At 40.2% G+C, this 12,071-nt stretch overlaps 1 protein-coding gene across 7 annotated transcripts in view; it reads right to left on the bottom strand.

The window, feature by feature from the left end:
- DENND4A (DENN domain containing 4A) overlaps positions 1-12,071 on the bottom strand; it is a 162,441-nt gene that overhangs the window by 60,744 nt on the left and 89,626 nt on the right. For all 7 annotated transcript variants that reach the window (XM_075535898.1, XM_075535895.1, XM_075535900.1 and 4 more), the window contains 2 exons: positions 9,391-9,609; positions 7,400-7,545 (listed from right to left, as the gene is read on the bottom strand). In XM_075535898.1, coding sequence (XP_075392013.1) covers positions 7,400-7,545; positions 9,391-9,609 — 365 coding nt within the window. The remainder of the gene's footprint in view (positions 1-7,399; positions 7,546-9,390; positions 9,610-12,071) is intronic.

Raw genomic sequence — 12,071 nt, 5'->3', positions numbered from 1 at the left:
GATACCCCCCCACAGAGGGTTATAAGGAAGAGTTGATTCAACAAAGGTGCAGTATAGCACCAATGAAACACACATCATTCCTCTAGTTCCTGAATGCTTCCTACCCCTCACTACCATGACCCAGTACTACCTTACAAATCTGGCTAGACTGGAGAACACTCATTGATACAGATAAGAGCTCTCGACACATGGAATTCAGGACAGATAAATCCCCTCAAGAACAGGAGTGGGAGTAGTGATATCAGGAGGGTAGGGGGATAGTTGGGAAGCAGGAAGGGGGAGAAAGGAGGAATCCATCACAAGGTTGGATATATAGTCCCCTCCCCACAAAGGGGATGAATAACAGAAATGTGAGTTTAGGGTGACAATGAAAAGAGTAAGATATAAAGTAATAATAACAATACATAATTGATCAAGGATTCATGAGGTAGGAGGGGAGGAGAAGGAGGGGGGGAAAAGAGGAGCTTATACCAAGGGCTCAAGTACAAAATGATTTGTAAATGATGATGGCAACATATGTACAAATATGCTTGAAACAACTGATATATAGAATACTATAAGAGCTGTAAGAGCCCCCAATAAAATGATTTTAAACATAAAAACAAAATAAGTATTAAAGAGAGAAAAAAATAAAAACTTCCACCAAGATGGCAACCAAGTAACACATACCAGTGGGACGCCACAGAAATCAGCACAGGAGAGCCACTGGGAGGGAAATCTCACTCTGCTGGGTCACAGAGGAGCATCATAAAGATAAGTAGACACAGATCCACAAGGTTTTGAGGAGCTGTGGGCGTTTGACTTACCACGGTGGCAGCCAGCTAAGGCTTAACCTTAGCCCCACCACAATCTGGGCTCCTCTGGCCGGGCCAAGGACTTTACTTCAACACAGCCTCAGTGTGCTGCCACCTTTGAGCAGGGTTTAACCCCCTCCAGCCCCACGGTCAGGCAATAGGGGCTCAGCCATTTCTTTACTTTGGTTTCTCTCTCTTCTCTTTCCCCCACGCAGTCTCAGTGGCCTCATTTTTTTTTCTCTTCACTTTCCTCTCACACACCACTGCCAGCCTCCAGGCCACTCCCCCTTAACCTAGGACAACTACGCACACCCTCCACCCAGCTGGGGAACTCCTGCCCTCTGTGGCCTTATACTTGACTTGGGAACTCCCGCCTACCCTCCAAGGCCCTTTCAGCAGCTGGGGGAACTCCCGCCCTTTGGGGTGCTCCACTTAGCCGAGGGAAATCTCTGCCCACCTTCCACAGCACTCCACAAGGCTGAAGAAGCCTATCCATGCTCCATGGTCCTACGTGGATGAGGGAACTTCCTCCCACCTGACACAGTGTTTCACACAGCCTAAGGCAGCGCCACCAACTCTCTCCAGTGCACCATTCTGCTGCTGAAACCTTTGCCCAACCTATGCGGTGAGCTTGCTGACTAAGGCAATTCCACCCATCATCTGTGGTGCTCTACACCAAACAGGCACATCCACCTGCCCTCTCAGCACTCCCATTGCAGTAGGCACCCTTGCATGTGCTCTGAGGCACCCCAATCTGCCATGGGCCACACCACCAGGGCTTCCTGTGAGATCATCCAGGGCAGCAGCATCTCACAGATCCACAAACACCCAACCAGCAACCCCTGAGAGGACAATCCAGCTTGTCCTCCAAAGAACAGAATATTGGTTGGCTAGGGAAAGATTGAAACCAAAGGAGAATAAAGCTATAGCCTGACCCCACAGTGCAATGAGCTACAGGTAGTTTGAAGAAGCATTCCTACGAGTCTCCCAAAGAGCCCAGTACTCTTTGACTCTCTGGAAAATGGCGCTGGGCTCCTCTAAAACAACACAACAACCTCAATGTAAAAACAGGAGAAACTAGAGGCAATGTTGGAAGAAGTCCTGAACCCAGCAATGTGCATAGAAGAAGCAGACATTGACCTGCTACAGAGAGAAATCTTCAGAATTCTGCTTGAAGTCATACAGGATATGAGGGAAGCAATACATAAAAAGGATGACATGATAGAGGAGATAAAGGCCATGCACCAAAGGGAAATACAAGACCTAACGGAAGAAATAACAAAATCCAGTAGCAAATTAACAGGCTTAAGGACACAGAGAATCATACTAGTGACCTAGAGGATAACCAGGCAGACTTGAACAAATGGGAAAGGGAGTCAAATAAGATAATCAGAGAAGCTGAAGAAAACTTTGGAGCTATGTCTGATGCTATGGCATAGCTGAACAAGACACAAGAAAGAAGTCAAAGGAAAAATAGCAAGAGAATTCTTAGAGGAAAACTTACCCAGCTTAATAAATGAAAACCAGGCAACCATTCAGGAGGCCCAAAGAATACGAGACAGACTGAATCCCAAGAAGTCACCAAAGCCTATAATAGTTAAACTAGGGAAGAACAAGCTACAAAGGTACCCTACAAAAACCTACAAAGGTACCCAAATATGAATATGCTGCAACCTATCAGCGGATACCATGAAGAAGCGAGAGTGGAGTAACGTAATTAAAAAATTGAAGGAAAAAACGCAAACCCAATATATTTTATCCAGCCAAATTATCTATCTAGATGGATGGAGAAGTAAGAGTCTTTCCAGACAAGGAAAAAATTCAAAGAATACATTAAAAGAAACCCAGCCCTACAAAAGATTCCTGCTGACCCAGAATGGGCAGAAGAACAACACTCACCAAGCACAAATAAGAGACCGCCATACAGAACAACTCCACCCAGAGGGCAACATGAAAAACAGCTAAGACAGCATGGCTCAAGGGTGGAAAGAAAGCAAGAATGAACATACACACACACACACACACACACACACACCACACACTGATAAAAAAGGGAGGTAGGAAAACACCCAACACAAAAGGTACAGGATGACATCAGAGTCCACAGATGGATGCAATAGCCCTCAATATCAGTGGACTGAATTCAGGCATTAAAAGACAGAGGCTAGCAGACTAGCTTAGAAAATACAACGCATCAACCAATGGCTGTCGACAGGACACACATCTCAAGATTACAGACAAAAATAGGTGAGACTCAAAGGCTAAAAAATATATACCAAGCAAATGACAATTCAAAAAAAAGCAGTGGTTGCAATCCTAGTCTCGGGCAAAATTGATCTCAAGGTAAAACCCCAAAATAGTATGGTCATTAATGAGAGAATTGGGACAAACCTGAAAACTTTGGTACAGGGAATACATAGGCTACTGGAAATAGGGAAGGGCAAATACAAATGAGGCACACATTGACAAGTGGGATATACTGAAGATAAAACACCTGCGTACATCAAAAGAATTCACCAAGAGAGTAATAAGAGAGCCCACAGTTGGGAAAACATCTTTAGCAATGACACATCAGACAAAGGCCTTATTACTAAAATCTACAGCATTCTGGGCAAAGAACCCAAACAGAATTTTCACAAAGGCAGAAATCCGAATGGCCAATGAACAGATGAGAAAATGTTCCCAATCATTAGTCATAAGAGAAACGCAAAACTACGAGATACCACCTAAAATCCTCAAAGATAGCCCAATTCAAAAAATTAGAAAATAACAAGTGTTGGCAGGGTTGTGGTGAGATACAAACTCTCATCCACTGCTGGTGCACCTGTAGGTATGTACAGCCACTATGGAAATCCATTTGGTGATCCCTAAAAGAGATAGAAATCGTGCTACCATATGACCCAGTAACCCCCCTACTGGGCATATATCCAGAAGAGGCAAGAAGCAAACAAGGCCAGACATCTGTGCTCATGTTCATCATGGAACAGTTCATAATCACAAGAAGTTGGAACAACCCAAATTTCTAGTGTATTAAAATCTGTGGTACATACATACAATGGAGTATACACATCCCTAAAAAGCAGTGATGAACGCATGAAGCACATGGCTACATGGGAAGAAGTGGAGGAAATTACGCTAAGCAAAGTAAGCCAAGCACAAAAGGACAAGTACAACATGAGTCCACTGAGTTAAGTTTAAAAATGCAGAAGGGGTATAGAGGAAAGGCTACTCTACACATACATTCCTGGGATGACATCCAGGTCCGATGACAGGGACCAGACCCAATCAGGGATACATATGGCAGCCAACTAAAAAGGAGGGGGAAAGAAAGAAAGAAAAGACATGGCCGCAGGGGAATAGGGCAGTAACCCGCCCAAGGGGAGGGTGTTGTTTATATCTCCACAAGAGAGGAAAAGAGAGACCAGACTTCAAGTCAGTGCACCAAGATGTGAATGCAACATACCAGCATAAGCAGGGAACCGGTAAAGAGGTCTGCGGGGCAGGCCCCAATTCCAACTACATGGATACTCCCCCACCCCCCAGAAGAATTCACTTCAGAGGACAGCACTGAAGCTACAGCTCAGGGAGCGGAGCATGTCTGATCAGAGCACACAGGAGCAAATGAAGAGGGAGAGAGAGTAGAGCATGTACTGGCCGACCAAGGGCCAAGGACAATATTGCTGCCGAGAGCAACCAATGCACAAGAGAGGACCATAGGGCCGGCCCACAAGGCACAATGTCCCTCACTGACCCAGAGTGCTGCGGGACACAACACCGGAGGCACAATGTAGGAACTGTGCCCAATCTGCCCCCACCACTCTGGGGCAAAATGCTAAGTCTGTGAAACAGAGCAGCAAGGGGAGCAAAGCAATGAACTCCCCAGGGAATAACAAAAAAAGACTTTGGGGCCAGGGCGTGGTACCCCATCAGACTCAACTGGAAATCACTCCTAAAGATCAAAAAACAGACCTGGAATTATTTATAGGCTTTTTTTTTGGTTGTTGTTGGTTTTGTTGTTGTTGTTTTCTTTTGTTGCTTTTTCTCTGTCTTGCTTTTGCACTTATTGTCTCTGCATATCTATCTAGATAAGATAGGCGGGACAAAAAATCCAGAGGATAAAACAATGGGACCGACGGTTCAGGGGAGGGGGGCATAGAAGAGGGTATAGGAACAAGGGAACAACAAGTGATCTAAAATCGATGGTAAGGAGGGTATAGGATGCTTGGTGGGGTTTGATCAAGAGCAATGTAGCCGAGACGAATTACTGAAACCCGAATGAAGGCTGAATATGATAGTGGGAAAAGAGGAAAGTAAAAGGAACTAGAGGAAAGAGCAAGGAGGCAAAGGGCATTTATAGGGGTCTAAAGACAGGCAATTAAATATATAAATATACTTATATATAATGAAAGGGAAATAGATCTGTGTACATATATTTATATGTTAAGTATTAAGATTGCAGACAGACTCAAGTACACCCTCAATGCAAGAAAACTTTGTTCTAAGAACCTGGTATTTCGTGATATTCACCTTCCTGACATGATTGCTGAAGACAAAATGGGTGCATAAGCAAATGTGGTGAAGAAAGTTGATGGTGCCCAGCTATCTAAAGATATAGCATCTGGGGTCTTAAAGACTTGAAGTTAAACAAGCGGCCATTTAGCTGAGCAACCACATGGAAGAAGCACACCAGCTTGTGTGATCATGAGGTGTCTATAGGATCAGATATCAAAGACCCAGGACTAAAATGCTATCAATGTGAATGAGGGGGCGTGCGGAGTGGAGACCTAAATCCCATCTGTACACAATTGGACATGGTCTTACAGAAGGATCATGAGGACGAGATGAGCCAGCGGGGATGCAGTGCAGCACTGATGAAACATACAGCTTTCCTCTAGTTCTTTAACGCTTCCTCAACCCCTCTATCACGACCCCAATTCTACCTTACAATTTGGCTAGACCAGAGCGTGTACACTGCTACAGATAAGAGCTGGAACGACAGAGAATCCAGGACTAATAATGAGAGTAATGATACCAGGCGGGTAAGGTAAGGTGGGTGGAAAAAGAGGGAACCGATCACAATGATCTACATATAACTCCCTTCCAGGGGCATGGACAACAGAAAAGTGGGTAAAGGGAGACATTGGTCAGTAAGACATGAGAAAGTAATCATAATTTATAAATTATCAAGGGTTCATGAGGGTGGGAGGAAAAGTGGGAGGGCGGAAGAGAGAGGGGAAAATGAGGAACTGATACCAAGGGCTCAAGTAGAAAGAAAATATTTTTAATATGATGATGGCAACATACATTCAAATGTGCTTGATACAATGGATGCATGCATGGATTGTGATAAGAGGTGTACGAGACCCCAATAAAAAGATAAAAATAAGTTCTCCTGATTCCCAATGTAGAATTTTTCCTAATATGTGCACACAATAGGAATCATATTTCATTTTTATAAGACCCATTTGGTACTTAATAATTGTTAAAAATACTTTCATACAAAATACATAACTGAGCCAGTATCTGAATACTGAGAGATGAATTCCCATAAATTTTCAAGTGATTATGGATTCCTTTAAATAATCCTATAATTGTGAACTGTATGAGAGTTGCATACAATCATCAGCACAAACACATAGCCACACTATCTGTATATGTGTGTATTGATATATTTCTTAATATCACAAATTTAAAGAAAAATTTCAAATACATTAAAAATAATTTTCCTTTCAATCTTTTGACAGTAATTGATGTTCCCTCAACCTTAAATTACATAATTATAATACAACATGAAAAATCTAGGAATCAACACTAATACATAACTACTATCTAATCTTCAGACCACATTCAAGTTGTTTATTATCCTAATAATATTGTATAAAAGACTCCTCCCAGCTGTGCATCATGCACTGTCTTTGGTTGTCAAAGTCTTTTTATCCTGCTTGTCCTCTGATTTCTCAAGGTAGGCTAATCCCCTCTATTGGGCCTTTCCTCACCTGGGTTGGTCTCTGACACCTCACACTTTGCGCTGCTCCTCTTTACTCATCCACTTAAGTTCTGATTCCCTTCTCTGGGCCACCATTCCTCAATCTCCTCCCTCTTCAGCATGGATATCTATCTTGCTCTGATCTACATAATGTAATTAAGGTAGAAGGGAAGGAGGTTACTTAATGTGTGAATTTAAAATAATATAATTATTTTATGCTACAACTCACTCACAAGTAATAGAAATATTCAAATGAAATATCGCTTTTGCTTTACACTTACTTTCAGCATAATACTATCTACCTCAAAAAAAGAAGAGAATATGGATGCTCTAGTTGGAAGTTCATAAATGTGGAGAAAAGCCAGCGTTCTGCCTATAAGTGGACAAGTTAAGGATGGAGTTTGATGGCTAAAGCTCATGATCCTACAAGGCATAACAGGTTGTTTTCTATCATCCCTAGTAGGCCACCAAAACTTTCATTACAAGAGGTCAATAGTAAAATTAAATTCATTTAGATTTGCATAAAAGCTGGTAAAAGTTATAATGGAAACTGTAACTTACAACATTTATTGCAGCAACACAAAATAAGTTAGGGAATTAGAGACATACTTTTACTTACTTTATCTACACAATCATCAAAAAATGCCAAGCTTGCATCTTTATCACTAACAAAAGAACATTCTTCAATGAAACGAATAAACATTTGTGTTTTGGTCATCAGGTTATAGAATTTTTGATGTGATCGATCTCGGCTTCTTAAGAAAGCTGTAATATATTAACATAAATATGCATTGTCAGAATAAATGCTATCACACATAGAGTCAGAATTCTTAAGTTGGAAGGAAAGTGACCAACCATGCTATCTAAACTTTCCATAGCCCTGTCACTTTACAGAAAAATAAACACAAATTCCTGAGAGGGGAAACAACCTATAAAAAATAACCCTCGGAAGGAACTTGAACCCATATTTCAAATCTTCTTCTATAAGTGTCTCCATTGCCCAGTAGTAACCATGAAGATCATACAGAAAATATTACACTTGAAAGCATTTAGAAAGTTGTTTCCCCACCCATCCCAATGTTGTGCCATGTGTACCTGTACTTGTTCTGCCTCTCTCCTTGCATACATAATCAAAGTAGCAAAATATTCTGGGGTAGTTACAGAATTTGTTGTCAATTTGAGGATTAAGAGTGTAGGGGTGGAGTCTAGGCTGTAAATCAGGACATAGGCAATGCGGCCTCTGTGTGGGCATGGACTTCACCTAAGGATTCTGGGAATTCCTGGATTTCCTTCTTGGAGGCGGGAGACACACACACTCTCTCTCGGCTCACTCCCTGGGAGACATTGCAGCTGACAAGACACATGGAATTACGCTAGTGCACTGAGCTGGAGAAGCCACATGGACTTACCCAGATGCAACCAGACCTCTGAAACGGGAGAAGCCATGTAGAGATCCCTGCCAGTGCTGAGATGCTTACCACACCACTGGATCTGCCATTGGATCCAAAGACTTTCTACCCACTGGCCTGTGATCATCCTGCATTCAGCATCATTGCATGTGTTTCGTGAGTTTGAAGAGGACTTTATAGATTGTTGTCAGACATATGGGCTACTATCAGACATGGGTTTCGACTAGACTGGGTTGGGATGCTTTCTCAATATTCAATTGCTCTTGTATATAAACCTCTTCTTATATACATATGAGTGTGTCTATGAATTTGTTTCTCTAGTTGACCTGGGCTAACACACATTATCTCTAATATTCATCATTTGTTTCTTATTTACTGAAAATAGCATAAGGGCTTATTTCCTGCATTTCCCCTTACAACTTGATCATTATATTCAAGTTACACTACACTCATTAACTCAAGCTCTCTCCAGTCTCAGGGGCTTTTCATACACTAGTCTCTCTGCCCCAAACAGTCCTGTTTTTGCCCTCTGCCTGGCCTACTTCTATTCATCCTCTAGATCATGGCTCAGCTATGACTTCCTCGGAAGGCCTTCTGTGATCCCTTTGTTTTCTAGTTGTTTGTTATCTGTAAGTTCCATGAGGGAAATGATTACATCTACTTTGCATACTACTATATACCCAATGCATAGGATTTGGAGGTACTCAATAAATGCTTATTAAATTAATTTCTCTTTCAAATGTTAAGTATTACAAGAGAATAAATTCTTCTGATGAGACTAATCACACTTTAAGGTTTCCCAAGATTTTTTAACGTCATGGCTCTGAAGGCAATGATACTGTAAAGCACACCATGAGGCTGCTCCAGACTGGAGGTGACCATTCCAGGGGCTCCTCCACATCCCCACCACTGCCTTGCTGCCCTAGAGGCTGAACTGAACACGTTATTCTGTCAGCACATATCAGATGAAGGGGTACATAATCTTCACATTTCAAATATCAAGTTTCTTTGACACATTTTATGAATGTAGAGATAATCAACATGTCTGAGAAAAAAAATCCCATTACCAATGAAGCTGGAATTCACATATTCCTTAATATAGGTAGGCATTTTAAAAAATGTTATTAACCCAGAGTGTAACTGATTCATCAAGAGATGAAGCATAGTAACAGGAAAGCTGTAAAACCATGCAATCACTTACCTTGTAGGGCAAAAAGAGAGGTTGCATCTGTGGCTGTCTCAGATGGGGCTTGTGTTATCGGCCTCAAGTATGATCTATAACCTTTTAAAATAGAGGCCATAAAACACAAAAATGCCTCCTGGATTTCCAAATCTATCATATGCAACCTCTTTCCAGAATTAAAATCATAGTCATTCATTGATAAGTCCATTAGTCCATCATCTCTTGGTCTCTGCTGCACTGTGAGGAAATGCAAAAAGTGTCAAACGTCAAGAAAAAGAAGGAAAAATACTTGAGGAATTGTATTAGGGGGAAAAGCCCAAAGAGAAGTGAAACTAAAAATAGCACCTGCTTTGGAAAGAAAAAATATTAAAGTAAATGACAAAATTTGAATGTTGGCTGAGAATTAGGATGGTAATAACACATTCTTGATTTTCATGGTTACATAGGAGATGTTTGATTGCTTTAAGATCTTTATAAATATAAGAAACCAATTAATTAGTTAGCTTAGAGAATTTCTTTTTTTAAATTCTTGTAGTATACCAAAATATAAAGCACTGGGAAGAACGTGGACAGCAGAACCAGAAAGCCTAGACAATTATTGTAGCTTCATCTGTATTGTCTGTGACACCTGAAACTAGCTACTTTATCTACCCCAACTTTATTATCCTCAGAGTTGTAAAGCAAAACTAATGAATGTGAAAGAACTATGAAGGTGTAAAGTAATATACAATCTTTAATCCTTAGTATTATTTAATAATCTGTAATTTAAGCTTTAAGATTCTATCCCTGAGGCAAAATTATAAAAATTTCTTAGTCATAACCAGACACATAAGGGAATGAATCACTGGGCCTGGGGCTCAAGACCATAATCTCAAGGGACACTGAGGTCAAGTTGACACAAGACAATGTTCTACACATCCTACTTTGGTGAACAACAACTAGGGTCTTCAAAGTAAGTGAACAGCCATCTAAGGAGCAATTCTTGGTCTCTCCTCATCCTGAGCAAAGAAGACAGAAGAAAATCAAAGATGCAAAGGGACCAGAAGAACTAGATGGTCCTGGATACTACTGCCTAACTGTTCTGAAAGAGATCACAACAGTAGGTATTGGATAGAGCAGGAGAAAAAATGTAAACAAAACTCAAAAAAAAAGAACAGGCTTATTGCCCTGTTAAGAGACTGATGGAGTCTCCAAGACTATGGCCCTTATACATCCTTAAACCTGGAAGGGAACTTATGAGTATGGCTCAACTTTCAATGAAATGATAGGTCTATATATTGAATAATTACACCAGGAAGTATTGTTTACTACAACAATGAACCATATGATACCAAAGGACAATATTTTCCCAGAATAAAGGTAAGACAGAAAAGATTAGGAAAGATGAAGGGAAATGGTAATCACATGGAAGAAACAGGTTGTGTGTTAATACAGTCTGGGTATTGAAATCAAAGTCACAAAGCAAAATAGGTAAAAATTGTTGAATGGAACCTTTCCTCCAAATGCCAATTTTAAAAAGCGTGATTATTTCATTGATTTTAATAATATTTAAATATTTCTATAAAACACAATAGACTTCTTAGGTATTTGAAAGAAGTATAAGTCTTTTTAAAAACAATTAACTAGGTAGTATAAATAAAATTATGTACATCCTTTTATCCCATAAGATCAAATATTGTTATAATTGACACCATTTAAATTTCATATCCCAATTCTTCTCATCTATTTTTAAATCATGAGGCTAGCTTTGTTAGTATAGTTTCCTCACCCCACCCCACTCCACCCCCTTTTTTTTCAACTATTCTCCATGCACCTGAAAGGTGTCCTCTGCCAATCTACGGCCATGGTCACTTCTAACACGTAGTGACCCTACAGGACAAAAGAGAACTGCTGCCCTCCTACGTTTTACATTTCAACAAATACAAAAATGAGAATCCATATCCTGTTACGTTACTAATACTATTTCACACAGTGAGTATTAAGTATGGATTCTGAATTGGTCCTTGTTATAATACCAAGATTAACTTGATAAGAAAATGCAGGTTTAATTTTTTTTAGTAACTTTGGAAAGATGTCAAAAATATTCTTATAAAAGCTTTTCACTTAAATATCTTATACCCCAATCAACTTTCCTTTTGTTTAATTTTCTAATACTTTTGGCAAGTCTATTTTCAAATTATTTGAGGTCAGCACAGGATTAAGATGCACTGAAATGAAAAACTTATGACGTACCTCTCACCCCAGTGACATAATAAGCATTTTATGATAGTTCAAAGTATCTGTTTTAATTTTTCAAAACAAAGCTTCTACTCTTTGTATGAAGGAAATATAAAAGTAGAAATCTGTACTTTTCCTAGGTATTTAAGTAATGGCAAAATAAAGACCGTGATGGGAACTAAGCTGGAAATTATGATAGAATTTTGCAAACCAATGACTTCTTAATTGCACATACCCTTTTTCAATAACATAAATGGTAACTATACACATGAACCTCACCGGGTCGTCTTTACAGCAATATCAAATAAACTACATCAGCCAAAATAAGGACAAGGATCCACTGAGGAGCAGCTCATCCTTTTGCTCATGTACAAGTTCAGGTTGAAGCTGAAGCAAATTAAAACAAGTAGATAAGAGCTGAAATATGACTTTGAGTAAATCTCACATGAATTTAAAGAACTTTTCAGATTTGACAAAATGAA

Source organism: Tenrec ecaudatus, chromosome 17 (assembly GCF_050624435.1).
Source record: "Tenrec ecaudatus isolate mTenEca1 chromosome 17, mTenEca1.hap1, whole genome shotgun sequence".
NCBI classification, from domain to species: Eukaryota; Metazoa; Chordata; class Mammalia; order Afrosoricida; family Tenrecidae; genus Tenrec; species Tenrec ecaudatus.
The sequence above is the reverse complement of the archived record's forward strand: the minus strand, read 5'-3'. Positions and strand labels throughout refer to the sequence as shown.